Source organism: Macaca nemestrina, chromosome 15 (genome assembly GCF_043159975.1).
Source record: "Macaca nemestrina isolate mMacNem1 chromosome 15, mMacNem.hap1, whole genome shotgun sequence".
NCBI classification, from domain to species: Eukaryota; Metazoa; Chordata; class Mammalia; order Primates; family Cercopithecidae; genus Macaca; species Macaca nemestrina.
In genome coordinates, this window is record NC_092139.1 from 87,112,647 (window position 1) to 87,134,165 (window position 21,519).

The 21,519-nt window shown below is 49.0% G+C and overlaps 1 protein-coding gene across 8 annotated transcripts in view; it reads left to right on the forward strand.

Moving 5' to 3' along the window:
- Positions 1 to 21,519, forward strand: part of LOC105480689 (mediator complex subunit 15) — an 86,399-nt gene that overhangs the window by 49,919 nt on the left and 14,961 nt on the right. For 6 of the 8 annotated variants that reach the window (XM_024792562.2, XM_011739798.3, XM_011739799.3 and 3 more), the window contains 5 exons: positions 852 to 881; positions 2,650 to 2,862; positions 12,161 to 12,399; positions 14,238 to 14,591; positions 16,231 to 16,338. In XM_024792562.2, the coding sequence (XP_024648330.2) occupies positions 852 to 881; positions 2,650 to 2,862; positions 12,161 to 12,399; positions 14,238 to 14,591; positions 16,231 to 16,338 (944 nt within the window). The remainder of the gene's footprint in view (positions 1 to 851; positions 882 to 2,649; positions 2,863 to 12,160; positions 12,400 to 14,237; positions 14,592 to 16,230; positions 16,339 to 21,519) is intronic. The other 2 variants (XM_071080034.1, XM_011739800.3) reach the window with 1 other exon arrangement.

The window sequence follows — 21,519 nt, forward strand, 5'->3', positions numbered from 1 at the left end:
CCTGTGGGTTAGGGACAGGCAGCTGTACCTTCAGTGTCTGTTAGGGCAAAGGGAGACACTGAGCACCCCAGAGCCTGGTAGATTTTGCTTCTTTCCATACTAACTTTTTACCAGAATGGCCAGCAAGGTGAACTTCACTTTCTCTGTGGTGTTGGGAAGGTGCTGGGATGTGTAAGAGGAGAAGGAATAGCCCAGATGATCTGGCCCAGATGCGCTGGCAGACTCCCCATGTTCTGCTTTCAGGGACAGTGTCCCACCTGGTGCACACAGTCCTGTGGGGCTTATGGGGTCATGGGGAGCAGCCAAGCAGGAGGCTCAGGGCCCCATGGCTGCTACAGAAGTTCTCCACTGGGCACTGGGTTCAGCTGGACTGGCTTCCAGCTGGCTGTGGACAGCCTCAGTTTCCTCATCTAGGTAACAGAGACACTGCCTCACCAGAGCAGACTGCAAAGGGAGGCAGTGTCAAGTCTCAGCACCACTCCAGCCCTGCCGTGGGTTCCTGTAGTGTTCTTGTTACTTGTTTTCTTAGGGCTGAGCTGAGACTCTGGACCTGAAAAAAAGGAAAGCCAGAGTAGGCCCAGAGTCCCCAACCCCAGAGTGCTTCAGCCTTGGGGGCAGCTCCCTAAGGCCCCAAGTTGACCCTGGAGCTACTCTGCACCCTCTGCTCCCAGGTCCCTTGTGGGGTCAGCACTGCCAAGAGTGGAAACACTTCCCCTGGTAGCGGGCAGTACTAGGAGCTCCGTGGGGATTGAGGCTTGGGCAAATGCCTACAGAACTGACCTACCCATGGAAATATGTGGTTATATAAAACTTTGTTTACTTTGGTTTTTTTCGTTTGTGTTTTCATATAGATAACAAGAAATCTCAAGCTTCCGTCAGTGGTAAGAGTTTTCCCTTTTGAGTTAAAGTTTCTCCCAACTTTGGATTTGAGGTGACAAGAATGACATAGTGCATGCCTCATGTGCCTGGGTTAACCTGTCACTAGAGGAGAATACTTGCGGAGAGAGCTGTGGAGGGAGGAGGCTGACCAGCTGTGCCCCGACCTCTCCAGCCTTCGTCTTCCTGCAGACTGTGAAGTCACATGATCCTCCCCATCCCGTTTCATACAAATGCTGCCTTTGCCCAGCAAAAAGATAAACACTCACAAAGCTATTAAGACATTATCCAAAAGTGTTGAGCTCTCTTGTAGAGAATTATTATGCTGTTTTCAGTGTAATAATATGTAGCAGCATTTCTGAGAAAATGCTGTGAATTCACTTTTTTAAGTTACAAAGTTTCTTTGTAAATTTAGAAATCTGGCTGGGTGCTGTGGCTCATGCCTGTAATCCCAACACTTTGGGAGGCTGAGGCAGGCAGATCACTTGAGGTCAGGAGTTCGAGACCAGCCTGGCCAACATGGTAAAACTCCATCTCTACTAAAAATACAAAAATTAGCCGGGTGTGGTGGCACGCATTGTAGTCCCAACTACTCGGGAGGCTGAGGCATGAGAATCGCTTGAACCTGGGAGGCGGAGGTTGTAGTGAGCTGACATTGTACCGCTGCGCTCCAACCTGGGTGACAGAGTGAGACTCCATCTCAAAAAAAAAAAAAAAAGTTTAGAAATCCATATTTTTAAATTTCAAGGTTTATCACATAAGGGGAATTCTGTCAACTCAGCCTTGGTCTCTGCTGACTAAGCTATGAGGGAAGGGGTTTAACAGATCCAGGCTGGCCAACTACATTCTGCCATTGGGAAGGGAGTGCACTGGCCTTACAGGCTGCACACCACTGTCTGCCCTGCCCTAGACAGTAGAGCTGTACATGCCAGCTGTCTCTGCCCGTGTGGGTCTCACCTCTTAGCCAGGACAGGGATTCTTGGCCAGCTGGGCTGAGCAGCAGCAAGGGCATGTGGCCAGAACATCTGGGCCCCTTGGCATTGGAACATGGGGTCCTGGGCACCACCCAGTTGTGTGACATGGTGGTCCTGCCAGGCCATATCTGTCTGTGGGTAGCTGTTTGCTATTAAGTCCACACTGTTGTGACAATGGCATCCTTGTCCTTTGTTGTGGCATTGCTCACTGAGCTGCTGACCTGGTGGGCTTGGCACATTTCTCCTCGGTGCTCTGTGGAGCCCTCCTCTGCACCCCTCAGCTGTTCTGGCATGGTGGCCCTGCACACAGGGGCCCAGGCTGAGTTGGACTGTGCAACAGTAGGAGTGGAGCTCTGTGTGCCTGTGGACTTGTGCCCTCCCTGGGAGAGCATCCCCTGGCCACTGTGTTTCTGCTTGCTCAGAAGGGCCCATCGTGCTTTGTGTGCTCACCCAGCAGGAGGGCTGGACAGCCAGGAGAGGTGGGGGTAGCCACCTGCCCTCAAGGCCTCAGCCCATCTTTAGTGCACCTGCAGACATCAGAGAGGTCATTTGTCCCTTAACATTAGGACCCTGGACCAGGCCAGGCTAGAGGTATGGGTCGTGCAATGACCAACACACCTGGCATCCTACCCACTCATATTTGGGAGTCTCCAGGAGCCTAGTCTCTTACTGCTTGGGGCTGTGAGGGGATTGAGCCTGTAGGTAGGAGAGATCTGTGCTCTGTGAGCCTCACGCCATTTGAGCCATGGTCAGTCCGTTAGTCCCTTTCCTGAGAAGCTCTGCCCTTGTGTTCCCACAGATCCTATGAATGCACTCCAGAGCCTGACTGGCGGACCCGCCGCGGGAGCCGCCGGAATTGGCATGCCTCCTCGGGGCCCGGGACAGTCTCTGGGCGGGATGGGTAGCCTTGGTGCCATGGGACAGCCAATGTCCCTCTCAGGGCAGCCGCCTCCTGGGACCTCGGGGATGGCCCCTCACAGCATGGCTGTCGTGTCTACGGCAACTCCACAGAGTGAGTACCACGCTTCCTGGAGGATTTGCCACTTTCCTTGCAAACGATAACACATTTTATTCCTGTGCTTATGATGGTATCAAGAAAAGCATGGAGAAGCTCCAAATCGCTTTTTTTTTTTTTTTTAATCTTTGTTGTATGTGGCTTCCAATCTTCTTTGAGCTCCCAGAAGGGTTAAGTGATCCTGGGCCCTCCTCCTAGCCCTGGGCAGGAGGGTGGGGATGGCCGGAGACTCCAGCCAAAGGTTTGTGTTTTGTGGCTGAGATAGATACAGTGTGTTTCAGGGGGTTCTCAGCCACGAGGCAGGGCTGAGTGCCAGCACCCACAACTCCACTGTCTGCCCGAGCTCTGGGCACCATCTCTTCTAGTGGTGCCCTTGCCACTTGGTCACCCTGGGTGTGGCTTGCAGCCATATTATCTTCTGACTTCCTTTCTGTGAAGGAGACTCTATGTCCTCTCCACACGGCTGCCCTGGTGGGGAACTGGGCTGTGATCAGGTGTTACAGGTGAACCAAAGCTGCTCTCAAGGGGAGCTAAAGAACCTCCCTCTTCTTTCCAGGACTGTCTTTTGGGATGGGGTCTTGTTCTGTGGGCCACGCTGGAGTGCAGTGGCACAATCACAGCTCACTGCAGCCTCGACATCCTGGGCTCAGGTGACCCTCACACCACAGCCTCCCAAGTAGCTGGGACTACAGGCTCACAGCACCGCGCCCGGCTAATATTTTGTATTTTATGTGGAGATGGGACTTCACCATGTTGCCCAGGCTTATCTTGAACTCCTGGGCTCAAGTGATCGCCCACCTTGGCCTCCCAAAGTGTTGGGATTACAGGCGTGAACCACCACGCCCACCCTCAGGACCTATGTTGATGTATCTTCGAGTCCCATCAACATTTCTTGGAGTGTGCTGTGCCCACTGCAAAGTGCTTTAGTGTTTTTTTCCCTTTCATATAACTTTTTATTTTTAAAATAGTTTAGGAGTCACAGGAAGTTGTAGAATAGCACAGAGAGTTCCCACATGCCCTCTACCCAGCTCTCCCCAGTAACAATATCTTACACAGAACATGGTCAAAACCAAGAAATTAATGTTGAGGCAGTGTAATCACCTCAGTTAGAGACTTAACTTGGACTTCATTTTTTTTTTTTTTTTATTTTGAGACAGAGTTTCACTCTTGTTGCCCAGGCTGGAGTGAAGTGGCGTGATCTCAGCTCACTGCAACTTCTGCCTCCTGGGTTCAAGCAATTCTCTTGCCTCAACCTCCTGACTACCTGGGACTACCGGTGCCTGCCACCATGCCCAGCTAATTTTGTATTTTTAGTAGAGATGGGGTTTCACCATGTTGACCAGGCTGGTCTCAAACTGCTGACCTCAAGTGATCCTCCCTCCTGAGCCTCCCAAAGTGCTGGGATTACAGGCGTGAGCCATCATGCCCAGCCAACTTCATCAGTTTTTTACGCTCATTCTTGGGCTGCATATATGTGTATGTGTAGGTCTGTGAGATTTTACCACATGTCAAATCAAGTAGCCATCACCACAATTGTCATGCAGAGCCGTTCCATTATCACCAACCAGCTCTCTTGTGTTATCTTTCAGAGATCACACCCTCCCTCCAGCCCTAAGCCCTGACAATTGCTGATCTGTCGTGTGTCTCTGTAGTTCTGTCCTTTTGTGAATGTTGTATAAATGGAATCATACCATATGTGACTTTTTGAGATTGGCTTTTTAAATTCAGTCTGAGATCTTTGAGATCCACCCAGGTTTTATCAGTAGTTCATTCCTTTTCATCACTAAGTAATATTCCATGGAACGGATTTTCCACAGTTTATTCATTCACCCATGAAGGACATTGGGTTGTTTCCTGCTTTTGGCTACTATTATGCAAACAAAGCTGCTGTGGATATCTGTGTACAGGCTTTGGTGCTTCAGTGTATTTTTATCACACATCCCTCATGATAACCCTATGAAGAGGGCAGCATCACCCCCTCTGCTTTGTCCAGCTGCTAATGAGAGCTGGAGTCACACCCCAGGCCAAGAGCCGGGATCAAAGCTGCTGCCTGACACCATCCTCATGCTCCTACCCCATCCTGTGTCAGGTTTCCTATTCTTTGAGGCCATAGGCATGCTCATTTCTACCCACTTCTGCTCTGGAGTCTTCCTCCATCCCGAGCCACCTTCCCTTCTCATACCTTAATTCTCCTCTTACTTCGTGTCATCTAACTCTCAGTACATGCTGGTTTCCTCGTCCTAGAACAATCTGCCTGGTTCTTTGTCCCAAGCTCTCATCACCTCACTCCTCTTAGCACATCAGATACGTACGCCAGCTGGGTTTAGGGAGGACCCACAGAAGTACTGGCTCAAGTTCCTTGTCATGTTCTACTCTTGTGTACTGGGTGCATTTTTTTTTTTTTATCATGAGCTTATATTTGATAATAAATTGTTTTTAAATGTATTTGAGTTTAGAATGCTCACATGAGTTGCCTTGTCATCCCACTCCAGAGACTTTGTCTTAAACCAGTTTTGTCAGAAGTTCAGTGGTGAAGCTTGATATCCTGCCCTCGCCCTCCCCAGTATGACCTTGGCCCACATCCTGTTTTTAGCTTCCAAGGGGCCTGGTCTTCTGTGTGTGGCACTAGTTGAAAGTTACAGTGGGGGCCAGGCGCGGTGACTCATGCCTGTAATCCCAACACTGGGAGGCCAAGGTGGGCGGATCGTGAGGTCAGGAGATCAAGACCATCCTGGCTAACATGGTGAGACCCCATATCTACTAAAAATACAAAAACTCATCCGGGCATGGTGGCGGGCGCCTGTAGTCCCAGATACTCGGGAGACTGAGGCAGGAGAATGGCGTGAACCTGGGAGGCGGAGCTTGCAGTGAGCCGAGATCGCACCACTACACTCCAGCCTGGGCAACAGAGGGAAACTCCATCTCAAAAGAAAAAAAAAAAGTTACAGTGGAATCTGTACTTCAGGATCTTGTTACCACCTTTGTCAGAGACCATATCTCCCTGCCCTTTACCGCTTGCCTCCCTGGTCTCCCTGAAACTAGTGGTGTTGCCTGATGGGCATTTAATATCCCTTCCTGATACCTTTCCCAAAGACTACTGCGTGATTAAGGCCCTTTCAGATCTTCATCTGGTGCCACCAAGAGGGCAGAGCCTGGGGCAGAGGTTTTGCCAGGGACTCTCAAAGGGTAGGCCAGGGGACATTGTGGTAGTTTTCAGGTGACCCAGGTTAGTCTGAAAAGGCTGAAACTGCTGGTTGTTCCTATGGCTGGGGCTGCAGTACAGAGTTGGAAGCAAAGCTTTTCATGCTGTGCATTTCTGTTTCTCAATGAGTTTTATATCACATGCATGTGAAGCTGACTTTAAAAATAATTTCTGCTGCCAGCTGTGTGACGGATTGGGTGCTGAGGACATGTCCTCCTCCTGGATAACTAGGTCCTGGTTAGGGTGCACTTTGGATTGCTGGCCTGCAGCAGTTGGGGAGGCTTTGTCCTCCTGAGCCTCGGCTGCTGCAGGGTGGGGGAAAGTAAGCTTGGGATTCCTCTAGTCAGCCAGGGTTTGTGCTGGGTCCTGTGGTCACCCCCCAGGTCCCCCAGAAGCAGGTGCATATTGGAGGAACATGTCCCCAGTGTAAGACCTGTGACAGTTGTTCATTAAGGTCAAGCAGTCAGCATACAGAGATCACCAGCCATGAAGGGAAGGAGAGACACCATGAAGGTGAACAGAAATAATAGACACATGTAGGCATGCCCAGTGACCACACATTCAGGAACTGTTAGATATGGGCCATGGGGTGTATAAAGAAATAAAGTGGAGAGCTGGGCACAGTGGCACATAACTACACTCCTGGCTACTCGGAAGGCTAAGGCAGGAGGATTTGCTTGAGGCCAGGAGTTTGAGGCTATGGTGAACTATGATTTCACTACTGTACTCCAGCCTGGGGGATAGAACGAGATACCATCTCTGAAAAAATAGAAAACAAAAAAGAAAAGAAAAAGCAGAAATTCAAATGAAAAAGCATCATCAGGAGCGATGAAGCAGATTTGAAATGGAACCAAATAAAGCTGTAGAAATTAGCAGTATAATTTTTGAACAAAGGAAGTGGATGGATAAACAGCACATTAGATACAGCTGAAGAAAGAATTTGTGTAATAGAAGCTACATTTGAAGAAATTACCTAGAATGTAGCACAGAGAAGAGCACATGGAAAATATGAAAGCAAGGGTAAGAAATGAGGATAAGATCAGAAATTTGAATTGGCATCCAAGCAAAGCCCCCAAAGGATCAAATGGAGAGAATGGAAGAAAACAATATGTGAGGGGATAACTACTGAGAAAAGCCCATCTGGCCCCAACCTAGTTAGCCATCTCATTTGCTGTGAGACTGCGGAGCACCAAAGGCCAGAGGAATATCTTAGAAATAGTCAGTTCCTGCAAAGGAGCAAGGAGTACGCTCAGCAGTGGAGTCAGAAAGATAATAGAATATTGTTAAAGCACTGAGAATAGAGCTGCCAGTCACATTTGTATGCCAGCAAGACTCAAGGATGTGGAAAGCAAGCCATTTTTAGATAAACCTAGCCTTAGAAACTTTCAGTAAAAGATTTTCTAAAGAATATATCCTTTTTTCTCCTTTTTCCAATAAGCCTTTTGCACTCTTAGATATATTCTTTTGTTTATCCTCTCCTCTTCCCTCTCAGGTGATGCAAGGTATAAAATGGGAAAAGAAACGTTGAGCGTAGGTGATAGTAAATGTGTGTAAATCTAAACCAGTGATTCTCACCCCGGGTGATGTTCCACCACAGGGGATATTTGACAATGTCTGGAGACATTTTGGGATGTCACTACTGTGGGGGTGCTGCTGGTGCGTAATGGGTGGAAGTCAGAGATGCTGCTAACCATCTTACAAATACGGGCCAGCACCCCACAACATAGAATCATCTGGGTCAAGTGTCAGTAGTGTAGCGAAAAGATTGAAAATCCCTGGTGTAAATAAAAATTTACCTCTGTAAAATAAAACAGTCAAGCTAACTTCCATACAGACTTGCCACATTCCAAGCACTATTTTATTTATTTTATTTTATTGTTATTTTTTTTTTGAGATGGAATCTCACTCTGTCACCATACTGGAGTGCAATGGCACAATCTCAGCCCACTGCAACCTCCACTGCCTAGGTTCAAGCGATTCTCCTGCCTCAGCCTCCCAATTAGCTGGGACAACAGGCTCGTGCCACCACGCCCAGCTCATTTTTGTATTTTTAGTAGAGACAGGGTTTCACCATGTTGGCCAGTTGATCTCGATCTCCTGACCTCATGATCTGCCCACCTTGGCATCCCAAAGTGCTGGGATTACAGGCGTGAGCCACCGTGCCCGGCCTATTATTATTATTATTTATAGACCTAGGATCTCCTCATGTTGCCCAGGCTGGTCTTGAATTTCTGGGCTCAGGCGATCTGCTGCCTCGGCTGTGCAAAGTGCTGAGATTATGGGCATGAGCCACAGCACCCAACCCCAGGCACTATTTTGAGTGTTTTACTTACATAATAGATTATTTAATTCTTAGTCCAGTGTGTGGAGTGGATACTATTATTGTGTTTTCTAACAGGGAAAACTGAGGCAATGAGCAGTGACAGAGTTGAGGTTTTGAGTCCAGGCAGCCTCGCTCAGAGACTGTATCCCTAGCCTCACATCCATCCAGCCTCTTAATAGAATGTCTGCTGTGAAGAGTTAAGATCAACAAAATATGATATAAATGAAAGTCAGCAGGGAGACAGAGTGTGAATATCGGTTCTGTCATGTACATATAAAACCTACTTTAAAAAGTAGTAAATTTGGGAAATGCTAAAATATTGATAAGGTTTATATTTTAAGTTAAATATGCATGATAAAATTGAAAACTTACTGCTAAAACAATGGAAATAATTCATAAAATTTAAAATCAGTAGAAAAAATAGGATAAGGCAGAAATCCAGATAATACAAAGTTCAATCCAGTCATCTAGCAAAAATGCAATCAAAAAATACAAAGCTTAGAAAAGGAAAGACAAAGGCCTGGTGCGGTGACTCACGCCTGTAATCCCAGCACTTTAGGAAACTGAGTCAGGCAGATACGAAGTCAGGAGATTGAGACGATCCTGGCCAACATGGTGAAAACCTGTCTCTCCTAAAAATACGAAAAATTAGCTGGACATGGTGGTGCATGCCTGTAATCCCAGCTACTTGGGAGGCTGAGGCAGGAGAATCGCTAGAACCCAGGAGGCGGAGGTCGCAGTGAACCGAGATCACACCACTGCACTCCAGTCTGGAGACAGAATGAGACTCCATCTCAAAAAAAAAAAAAGAGAAAAGGAAAGACAAATATTAATAGAAATAAGTTTAAAAATATAAGTAATCATAATAAATGTGAGTGGACTAAACTTTTCTGCTGAAAGATAGGAAATGTGAGAACAAATGGAAATGAAACAGCACAGTTGTTTTATTGTTAGAAGAAACACACACCTACAATATAACATGTGAAAGGATTGTAAGTAAAACACTCAAAATTTTATTTTTAAATAAAAGATGAAGAAAGGCCGAGTGCAGTGGCTCAATCTGTAATCCCAACACTTTGGGAAGCTGAGGTGGGAGGATCACTTGAGCCCAGGAGTTCAAGACCAACCTCGGCAAAATAGGAGACCCATTTCTACATAAAATTTAAAAATTACCTGTAGGTACACTTGAGATGCTGAGGTAAGAGGATCGCTTGACCCTGGGCGGTCAAGGCTGCAGTGAGCCATGACTGCACTATTGCACTCCAGCCTGAGCTGCAGTGAGACCCTATCTCAATCAGTCAGTCAATAAAATTGGCTGGGTGTAGTGGTACACACCTGTAGTCCCATCTACTTGTGAGGCTGAGGTGGGAGGATGACTTACTTGAGCCCAGAACGCCAAGGCTGCAATGAGCCATGATGGAGACACTGCATTCCAGCCTGGATGACAGAGCGAAATCAAAAAAGAAACAAACAAACAAAAAGATGAAGAAAGATGTATTAGGTAATTACTTCAATTACATCTCTTTGTTATTGATAAACAGACCAAAAAATTCATTTACAGAAAATTTGAACAATGTAATGAACAACTTAATATAAGCATATGATGGAACAATATGTTTCTAAAAATCATAAAGCAAGCTTCAACACATTTCAGAAAATTTAAAAGTATTGTCATACTTTTTGTCGTTGTTGTTGTTGTTTTGAGACAGTCTCACTCTGTCACCCAGGCTGGAGTGCAGTGGTGCAATCTTGGCTCACTGCAACCTCTGCCTCCTGAATTCAAGCAGTTCTCCTGCCTCAGCCTCCCGAGTAGCTGGGATTACAGGCGCGTGCCACCATGCCCACTAATTTTTGTATTTTTAGTAGAGATGGGGTTTCACCATGTTGGACAAGCTGGTCTCAAACTCCTGACCTCAAATGATCCTCCTGCCTGAGCCTCCCAAAGTGCTGGGATTACAGGTGTGAGCCACTGCGCCCAGCCGGTCATACATGTTTTATGAATGTCAGATAGAGTTAGAAATCTGTTACAAAATAAATTTTAAAAGTTTTACACGTGGCCAGGCACAGTGACCCATGCCTGTAATCTCAACACTTTGTGAAGTCGAGGCAGGAGGATCACTTGAACCCAGGAGTTTGAGATCAGCCTGGGCAACAAAGTGAGACTGTCTCTACAAAAATTTTACAAATTAGTTGGGTCTGCTGGCATGCACCTGTAGTTCCAGCTGCTCGGGAGGCTGAGGCAGGAGGGTCACTTAAGCCCAGGAGGTCAAGGGTGCAGTGAGCCACAATGGCACCATTTCAGTCCAGCCTGGGCAACAGAGTGAGATCCCATCTCAAAAAAAAAAAAATCTTACACCCATCAGAATTGCTAAAATGAATAGTGACAGCCTCAAATCTTGGTGACAGAGAAACTGAATCACTCATATTGCTGGTCAGAATGTAAAGTAGTTTTACCTTCTTTCAAAATGAAATATGCAACTCTGCAGTTACACTTTTGGGTATTTTTCCTAGAGAAATGAAAACCTCGCATAAAAACCCAGGCACAAATTTTAACAGCAGCTTTATTTGTGGTAGCCCAAATCTGCAGTTACCCAAATGTCCTTCACGTGAATGGTTAAACACAGTGTGAGGTGCTTGTACCATGGAATACCCTGGCAGTACAAGGAAGGAACTGTTGCCAGAACTACAACCTGTATGCTGAATGTAAAAAGCCAAAGGTTCATACTGTATGGTTCCATTTTTGAAATATTATATGTAATTTTGAAATGACAAAATTTTAGAAATGGAGGATGCTGCAGTAGTTGCCAGAGTTTGTGGGTCAGGGTTGCTGAGAGAGGTGGCAATATGAGGGATCCTTGTGGTATGGGAACTGTGTAGTGTATTGACTGGTGGTGATTGAACCCACCCAGGTGGTTAAATTGTCCAGAACTGAGTACACACACCCACACAAGTGAGCACACATCTTGGTTATGATACCTTGTAATTTTGTAGAATGTTACCATTGGAAGAAACGGCAAAATATACAAAGGATCTCTCTGTATTTCTTTAATACAGCTTTATTGAGACATCATTCTCTTCAGCATACAATTCACCCATCTGAAGTGCTCCACTCGGTAGGTTTTAGTGTAACTCACAGAGTTGTGCAGCCATCATCACAGTTTTAGAACATTTTTATGTTCACCCCAAAAGAAACCTTACCTCAGAAAATCTTGTAATTGACTGTTCATATAAGCAGTTTTCATAATAGCCACAAAGTAGAAGCAGCCCAAATGTTCATCAGCTGATGAATGGATAAATAAAACACAGTAAATCGGTGTTGTAGGATACTATTTGGCGATAAAAATAACACGGAAAAGCTGATACATGCCACGACATGGGCGAACTTGTAACTATTATGCTAAAGAAGCTAGTCACAAAACAGCACATGTTCAGTGCCATTCGTACAGAGTCCAGAAGTGGCCAATCCATAGAGACAGAGAGGAGATTACTGATTTCCAGAGTCTAGGCTTCTTATCTATCCAAAAGACTCAGTTGTCCCTTTTCTTTTCTCTTTGGTTATTACAGAGTAACTCGTGATAGGAAATTCCAAAATCAACACAAATGCTACTTCGTATTCTATCTTTCTGTCTGTGGTAAATGGAACGTTCAGATTCCAGCGGCAGCCGTGGCAGTGGGGACTTTGCTGGCTGTTTTGTCCCTCGCTGTGCAGCCCTGCAGCGTTTCTGGGAACCTGCCTTGTGGACTGACTGGCAACTCTGGTCTTTTCTCAGCCCAGCTGCAGCTCCAGCAGGTGGCGCTGCAGCAGCAGCAGCAACAGCAGCAATTCCAGCAGCAGCAGCAGGCGGCGCTACAGCAGCAGCAGCAGCAGCAACAGCAGCAGTTCCAGGCTCAGCAGAGTGCCATGCAGCAGCAGTTCCAAGCAGTAGTGCAGCAGCAGCAGCAGCAGCTCCAGCAGCAGCAGCAGCAGCAGCAGCATCTAATTAAATTACATCATCAAAATCAGCAACAGGTACCAGGTCCCCTGTTCCTGCTCTTGGCCTCCCTCCTGCAATGTGAGCCCTGGGCTGGCATCAGTCACGATGCTGGGTGCAGTGCACGGAGCCAGCCAAGGGTCCTCTTGACACATGTGTGCCTGCCTTTTTCCATGGGCTTCTCGAAAAGTCTGGGACAAGGCTGGGCCCGGTGGCTCATGCCTGTAATCCCAGCACTTTGGGAAGCTGAGGCAGGCGGATCACCAGGTCAAGAGTTCGAGACGAGCCTGGCCAGCATGGTGAAACCCCGTCTAAAAATACCCCGTCTACTAAAAATACAAAAAATTAGCTGGACATGGTGGCGCACACCTATAATCCCAGCTATTCGGGAGGCTGAGTCAGGAGAATTGCTAGAACCTGGGAGGCGGAGGTTGCAGTGAGCTGAGATCGCACCACTGCACTCCAGCCTGGGTGACAGCAAGACTCCGTCTCAAAAAAAAAAAAAAAAAAAAAAAAAGGAAAGAAAAGTCTGAGACAGGTAGGAAAAACAGGACCTGACTCACTAGGAAGGTTCTGTGATCGAGCCCTTCCATTTGTGCTCGGGGCATCTGGCGGCAGGCCTCCTGTGTGCTTTAGGGGCTGCAAGGGATTCAAACGAGTGAGCTGAAGCAAGAAGTGAGGTGAACACTCTGAGGCTTGGGACTACTTGAGCCACTGTGGACCATTTTGGCTGAGGACACATGTGCCTCCTGTTTACCTCTCTGTCTTGGGTTCTGGGCTCAGTGTTAGTCAGCCTCCAGCTGGTGTTCCATGGGGTGATGGTGATGTCATGTTAGCAGCACTGCTTCTCAGAAGTTGTTCAGCTTCCCATGGTTTCCATAGAGAGTCTAGACATGTTAAACATCTGCCCTCACAGCAGGTCTTGGTTGGGAGAGGAAAGCCCCAAAGGGCCCCCACCACCCTCCTACTCCTTCAGGCCTCAGCTTGCTGGGCTTCTCTGGATCTTGGGGCCCCTGTCCCAGAGCTGACAGTCCATCTGCAGCCACAGTTTTCCTTCTCATGCTAACCAGCAGATCTTGACTGTCACTGTGAGGCTCATGCCACTGACCTGTAGGGGCAAAGCAAGCATCATTACAGAGGCTTCAGAAATCTGCAGTTGCCTCAGCTTTTATCCTAGCTTCCATGGAGCTATACCTGTTCATTGTCACCTTTTGCTGAAGCTTCTAGATATGTCCTCTGAACCATCCTAGTGGAATGGTAGACCAGAGCCCAGGCACACGCTTGGTGCCTCCTCAGTGTCAGGAATGCAGCTGGTGTTGGCCTCGGGGGCCCAGAATCTTTCTATAGGAGATGTGCCTCTCCCTGTGTGAGTGAGAGGTCAGCCTGTCAGCTCAGGAAGGCCTTTTTTTTTCTTTTCTTTTCTTTTTTTTTTTCCGAGACTTTTTTTGAGTCTTACTGTGTCGCCCAGGCTGGAGTGCGGCGGCGTGATCTCGGCTCACTGCAACCTCCACTCCGCCGGTTCAAGTGATTCTCTTGCCTCAGCCTCCCAGGTAGCTCTCCTGTCTCAGCCTCCCAAGTAGTTGGGATTACAGGTGTGAGCCACCATGCCTGGCTAATTTTTGTATTTTTAGTAGAGACAGGGTTTCGCCGGGTTGTCCAGGCTGTTCTCGAACTCCTGACCTCAGGTGATCTGCCCACCTCAGCCTCCCAAAGTGCTGGGATTATAGGCATGAGCCACTGCACCCAGCCAGGAAGGCCTTCTTGATGGCTCTGCAGATGGCCACCTGGGCTTCCTGGGGTCCAGAGTGTCACAGGGAGGAGCTGGTACCACAGAGGCAAATGAACGATAACCGAGTGCTGCTTGGTCTGTCTCTAGATACAGCAGCAGCAGCAGCAGCTGCAGCGAATGGCACAGCTGCAGCTCCAGCAACAGCAACAGCAGCAGCAGCAGCAGCAGCAACAGCAGCAGCAGCAGGCTTTGCAGGCCCAGCCGCCAATTCAGCAGCCACCGATGCAGCAGCCACAGCCTCCGCCCACCCAAGCTCTGCCCCAGCAGCTGCAGCAGATGCATCATCCACAGCACCACCAGCCGCCACCACAGCCCCAGCAGCCTCCTGTTGCTCAGAACCAACCATCACAACTCCCACCACAGTCACAGACCCAGCCTTTGGTGTCACAGGCACAAGCTCTCCCTGGACAAATGTTGTATACCCAACCACCACTGAAATTTGTGAGTACCTGTGGCCCGCAGTGGAGCACATGCAGCCCATGACTCTCTCAGTGGTTTCTAGACTCTTTGACTAGAGATAGCATGTCCTGTTCTTCAAGTGCTGAGACTTCAGGCAGCCCCCGCCCCTTGCCAGCCCTGCTGATTCTAGCATGGCTCAGCAGGGAAGCATGTGTTTTGCGTTTTGTGTTCTGAGAGCTGCTTCTGCACCCTGCACAGGGTGCTGGCTGCTGCTGCTGCTGGGGCACCAAGTCGCATTCCAAGCAGTGTGGCTGATTGCAGCAGTTCTGTGGGCCCTTTCAGGGTGTGAGCACTTCGACTAATGGGCACCACATGGAAGAATGTGCCAGCTCCATCAGTATCTGGTGGTTTGCCAACTGCTCAGAGTTAATGTTCTAAGCAAGTATCTTTTTTGTTTTCTTTACACTCTGCCAAGTCTCAGGAGAACAAAGTTCATTACTATATTTTCGAGGGGAGTATTAATATAAAATACTGTTATTCCCAGTCTCATTTTGTATCTCTGCACAAAGCCAGTCTACTCAGTGACATTGGCACAGAGGATAGAGTATGATCACCAGGATGGAGGTAGCTGTATCAAGGGGCTATTTGGATAACTCTGGCTCACTTGGTTTTTGTGGCCTTTTCTATTTGTGATTCATGAGTGGAGTGGGGCCTGAGCCAAATGTGGGGGTGAACAAGAGGCCTCACAGGCAGGCTGGAAGTCCAGGAGAGTTGTGAGGAGCAGATACGGTCACTCATCTGTCACCTGGGAGTCAACACACTGCCTGACCCCTGGGACTGTGCAGAATGAAACCCTTGTGTGCTGCATGGTGAATGTGCCCTGGCAGGGTTTGCCCTGGTGGCTTGGAGATGTCTAAGGAAGAGCCCCCTGTGTGGTAGTGCGGGCCCATCTCGTCCCTCTGGAGACCCCTCCATGCAGTGGCTCCACAGTTGCCCCTTTTGCCCAAGCTTGCCCCCCACCCTCACTTTTTTTTGTTTTGAAGACGGGGTCTCTCTGTGTTGTCCAGGCTGGAGTGCACTGACGTGATCAGACCTCCCTTGCTCAAGCGATTCTCCCACCTCAGCCTCCCAAGTAGCTGAGACTACAGGCGTGCATCCCCACATCTAGCCAAATTTTTGTATATTTTGTAGAGATGGGGTTTGACCATGTTGCCCAGGCTAGTTTTGATCTCCTGGACTTAAGCAATCCGCTGGCCTCGGCCTCCCAGAATGCTGAGAATACAGACAGGAGCTTCTATGCCCTGCCCTCTGCTGGCCAGCTGACCCACCTTCAACAAATCAGGCTGAGTGAGGCTCTCATGGACCATCAGCATGCTTGGCCCAGAGGATGAGCAGGCTAGGCTGTAAGCTTTGCATTGGAAGCTGTCAGTGCTTGTGATAGCTGGTGCTGAGGGATATGTGGAGACATCCCAGTGGGAGGGCCACGCTGCCACTTGCCAGAATTGGATTTGAGCTAATGGGATCCTAGATGGCTAGTGAGGTGACATCACAGCACATGAAGTCATGAAAGTCCCATTCCTCATCTCAAGAAAGGCTCCATTTCCTAAGCTCCCGCAGGAGGACTGGGCTCTGCTCTCTGACCCAGGTGGCTCCAAATCACATTCTCTCTTTCTCCCTCAAGGTCCGAGCTCCGATGGTGGTGCAGCAGCCCCCCGTGCAGCCCCAGGTGCAGCAGCAGACGGCAGTACAGACAGCTCAGGCTGCCCAGATGGTGGCTCCCGGAGTCCAGGTGAGGGCCTGGGGGTGGAGGGCTCCATAGTCACCAGCAGGTGCATGGTCACCTGCACATGGAGTGCTACAGTGAGGATTCTGGTTGGATTAGGGGCTGGGGGCTAAGTTGGTAAAGCAGTTGCTTCTCTCCCCCTTGCACTCTGCAAGACACCCCTGGAGTCCTTGGGGTGGGCAGCTCTGCTTGGTCATGTCTAGGACCCACCAGTCTCATAGTGCGTGTCGTTTCCAGCTTTGCTTGGGCATCCTTCATCATCCCTCTTCCTTGCCACTCTGAATGACTCAGGGAACATGTATCAGAGAGTAGAAGGCTGCAGTTTTGTCCTCACCTCTCACGTTCCATTTGAGAGTCTGAGTACAGAGCTGACCAGGGTGGAGGGCAGCTTTCTAGACACTCGGAAGCAGATGGGAGCCACATGCAGCAGGAGTGTGGGAGAGGGCATCCTGGTGCTCACCTGCACTCGGGGACTCTGGTGCTGTGTGGTGAGAAGCGTGCCGCTCCCGTGTTGCTGAGCTTGCTGGTGTGTCACATGTGTGGAACATGTGTGTGTCTCTATGTGTCACGTGTCAATGGAATGCAGATGGCCTCACCTGGCCTCCTAGCGTCCTGGGATTGGAGTCTCAGGGTTTCTGTACCTTCTCCTATAGCCCCTCCTCTCCTTGCCGCCACTGAGGTGGGGAGACGTACGGTCTGGGGCTTCAGTTTTTCCACTTTCCACATGATGGTGGAAACACTGTTGGTCCTGACTCGGAGGGGGTGTTGCCTTTAGAAAGAGTCAGAATGTGCTAGTTGATGTGATAAGACTGTGGCTGGGTCCCAGCCCACAGCTGGCAGTGCGCCTGCACTTTGCTGTCGTCTTAAGGGTGGCAGGCTTCATCTCGCACCTGGGGGGTGCTCAGTAATGTCCTTCCTGGTGCCTGCTACCTCCTTTAAGTCCCTGGGAAGCTGTCTGAGGAGGGAATCTGAGGTGTTTAGCTGCAGCTGAGGTTAGCATCCTACCTTGGCATGGCACCAAATGACTTGGGGCCAGGGTCCCCATGTCACATTCTTAGGTGGAGCCCTGTATGAAACATACCACAGAACTCACGTTTACTTACAACTGGGGGAGGCTGACCACTTCCTGTGACAAAGTTGGAGGTCTCTGCCACCTCCCTGTGTGTCTCGGCATGTCCTCAGGCCTCCGGGGGGGCTCCCTTGTCCTGGGCTCATGCAGAGGAGGGATGTAGTGTGTTCACAGTCAGCTTAGTGGTGGCACATAGTGACTGCCCAGCCAGTGGAAGCTGCTGCCTTTGCCTCTTTGGACCGTCGCTCCTCTGTTCAGGACCTTACTTCATGGAAACTTTTGAGATGGAGTCTCTATCGCCAGGCTGGAGTACAGTGGCACGATCTTGGCTCACTGCAACCTCTGCCTCCCGGGTTCAAGTGATTCTCCTGCATCAGCTTCCCAAGTAGCTGGGACTACAAGTGCTGCGCACCACCATGCCAGGCTAATTTTTGTATTTTTAATAGAGACAGAGTTTCACCATGTTGGCCAAAATGGTCTCGATCTCTTGACCTCGTGATCCGCCCACCTTGGCCTCCCAAAGTGCTGAGATTACAGGCATGAGCCACCGTGCCCGGCCAGAAACTTCTATACTGCAGGTCAAGCCCAGCAGGAAAGCAAGAACTGCTCTTTTCTTTCTTTCTTTCTTTCTTTTTTTTTTTTTTTTTTTTTTTGAGATAGAGTCTCACTCTGTCATCCGGGCTGGGTTGCAGTTGCGCGATCTCGGCTCACTGCAACCTCTGCCTCCTGGGTTCAGGCGATTCTTGTGCCTCAGCCTCCCAAGTAGCTGGGACTACAGACACACACCACCACACCTGGCTAATTTGTGTATTTTTAGTAGCAATAGGGTTTCACCACGTTGGCCAGGCTGGTTTGAACTCCTGACCTCAAGTGATACCCGCCTCAGCCTCCCAAAGTGCTGGGATTACAGGCATGAGCCATCACTCCCAGCCTAGAACTCCTGCCTCCCTCCCTCCCTCCCTCCTTCCCTCCTTCCTTTTTTTTTTTTTTTGGACAAAGTCTTGCTCTGTCACCTAGGCTAGAGTGGCTGGAGTGCAATGGTGCAATCTTGGCTCACTACAGCCTCCATCTGCCAGATTCAAGCAGTTGTCCTGCCTTTGCTCCCAAGTAGCTGGGACTACAGGCATGCGCCACTATGCCCAGCTAATTTATTTTATTTTATTTTATTTTTTGTATTTTTAGTAGAGATGGGCCAGGCTGGTCCTAAGCTCCTGACTTCAAGTGATCCACCTGCCTCAGCCTCCCAAGGTGCTGGGATTACAGGCATGAGCCACTGTGCCCAGCCGAACTTTCCTTTTCTTTCCATTTCTTGGTATTTGGAAAGTGAACAGCCATGGAACAGCCCATGTTCTCAGCTGGTGCAGGCCCAGCTGGTACGTTCATTAGGCTTCTAGCTCAAGGAAGTGTCTGCTCTGCAGTCTCACTGGCATCCCATCACCTTCCAGAAGCAGGATGCCAGTTGTGTGTGCTCATGGCCCATGCTGAGCCTGTCCTTGAAGCGCTGGTCTTCCTGTCAGTTTCTCCACCCCTTGTTTCATGTGGAGGTCCCCGCCCAGCTGGCACAGGAAGGATAGAGAGTGGTTACCACTGTGGTTCATTGCCGAGTGAGTTTAATGTTTTAAGGATCATTGCCTACCTGCCCTGTGGCACCATGTGCTGCCTTGCGGGGGATTCCCAAGTGCTAGTGGCAGAGGAGCCTTGTAGTTTCTCAAAGTCCAGCAGTGGGTAGGGCGTATCTATGAGGTGCTTCTCAGTCCAAATGTAGCACCTTGAAATTCTGTAACCTGCATTCTGCTGGTTTTCTCTCAGAGCTTGGTCTTGCCTTGTTGCAAGCAGTGCAGTTTCTTGGGGGCTGATTGGACACCCTCACTGTATTGTTCCACCAATAGCAGCTCCCCCTGCTGGGGGATGGGGGGGTTTGGGCGCAGCCAGTGCTCTGAGGGGCCCTCTGGATTGATGATCTTCTTTTGAATCTTGAATTGGCACAGTGACGAGGTGAGGCTACGGTACTCTGATCTAAAAACTTTAAAAGTATGTGTGGTAACTGTAGAACCCAGAAAGTGGAGAGGAATAGAAGTAAGAGAACCATTCCATGAGAGAGAAGGTCTGGTGTCCTTTATGGTTCTTTCCCATAATCAATGCCATGCTATCCTGCAGTTTTTGTGCAGCATCTTCCACATCAACATGGGATGAAATGTTCTCCTTTAATTAGAAAGCCCTGGTCAACGCCAAGGGACTCTCATCATACTCTGTGAATGTCTCCTGCCATCCTCAGTTACCGTCTTGTTCTTGGACCTTGTAATAATTTCCAATTTTTTGCTGTTACCAATGACACATATCTTGATGTCCTAGATTGTTCCTAGATTGTTTCTGAAACTAATAGAGGTGAGTGACTGATTCACTTTGAGGGCCTTCAGATCTGATCAGCCGCCATCTAACCAGGAGGTCAGAGATGCAGATTGGAGCTCCCCTTGTGTTGTTCACACAGTGGACATCAGGACGTGGTGACCACGTGTTGCAGCTTTGTATGTGTAAGCTGCTGCGTGCTGTGGAAACAGGCCTCTGAGTTCATGAATGAAATTCTGGGATTGGGGGCCCCAATGCAGGCAGCCCTCCATGCCCTGTCTCTCAAGTCCATCTTAGAGCCGAAGAGAGGCGCCCTGTTAGGCCCTTTGCAGTACTGTGGTGATGGGTGTGGTAAAGGGTAGCCTGGGACTGAGTATTCTAGAAAAATTGCTCAGCCTTGTGCTGTGCACACCTGGTTCTCTTTCCAGTGTTATTTATGTAGCTGAGAAGGGCGATGTCACCCACAGGGGGATTTAGCAGGACACAGCATACTTCTCTTTCTCCCCTGTAAAACCAGGACATGCCAGGCACAGTGGCTCATGCCTGTAATCCCAACACTTTGGGAAAAGAGGTGAGAGGATCACTTGAGACCAGGAGTTCAAAACTATCCTGGGCAACACAGCAAGACCCTGTCTCTACAAAAAAATAAAAATAAAAAATTAGCTGGGCACAGTGGTGCATGTCTGCAGTCCCAGCTACTCGGGAGGCTGAGATGGGAGGATGATGCAAGCCCAGGGGTTTGAGGCTGCAGTGAGCTGTGATGACAGCATTGCACTGTAGCCTGGGAGACAAAGCAAGACTCTTGTCTCTTTAAAAAAGCAAGAAACAGGACAGAATGCATCTCGTTTTCTTTTTTTTTTTCTTTTTTTTTTTCTTTTTTTTTTTTTTTTTTTTTTGAGACGGAGTCTCGCTCTGTCGCCCAGGCTGGAGTGCAGTGGCGCGATCTCGGCTCACTGCAAGCTCCGCCTCCCGGGTTCACGCCATTCTCCTGCCTCAGCCTCCCGAGTAGCTGGGACTACAGGCGCCCACAACCGCGCCCGGCTAATTTTTTGTATTTTTAGTAGAGACGGGGTTTCACCGTGGTCTCGATCTCCTGACCTTGTGATCCGCCCGCCTCGGCCTCCCAAAGTGCTGGGATTACAGGCGTGAGCCACCGCGCCCGGCTTTTTTTCTTTTTTTAAGACAGAGGCTCTTACTCTGTCACCCAGGCTGGAGTGCAATAGCGCAATCTCAGCTCACTGCAATTTCTGCCTACTGGGTTCAAGAGATTCTCCTGCCTCAGCCTCCCAAGTAGCTGGGATTACAGGCTTGTGCCTGGCTAATTTTGTATTTTTAGTAGAGAAGAGACAGGGTTTCTCCATGTTGGTCAGGCTGGTCTTGAATTCCCGACCTCAGGTGATCCACCCACCTTGGCCTCCCAAAGGCTGGGATTACAGGCATAAGTCACTGTGCTGGGTTTTTGTTTTTTGTTTTTTGTTTGTTTGTTTGTTTTTTTGTTGTTTTGTTTTTTTTTGAGACAGTCTTGCTCTGTTGCCCAGGCTGGAGTGCATTGGCTCGATCTTGGCTCACTGCAACCCCACCTCCTGGGTTCAAGCAATTCTCTTGCCTCAGCTTCCCAAGTGGCTGGGATTACAGGTATGCGCCACCACACCTGGCTAATGTTTATATTTTTAGTAGAGACGGGGTTTCGTTATGTTGGCCAGGCTGGTCTTGAACTCCTGGCCTCAAGAGATGAGCCCGCTTTGGCCTCCCAAAGTGCTGCAATTACAGGC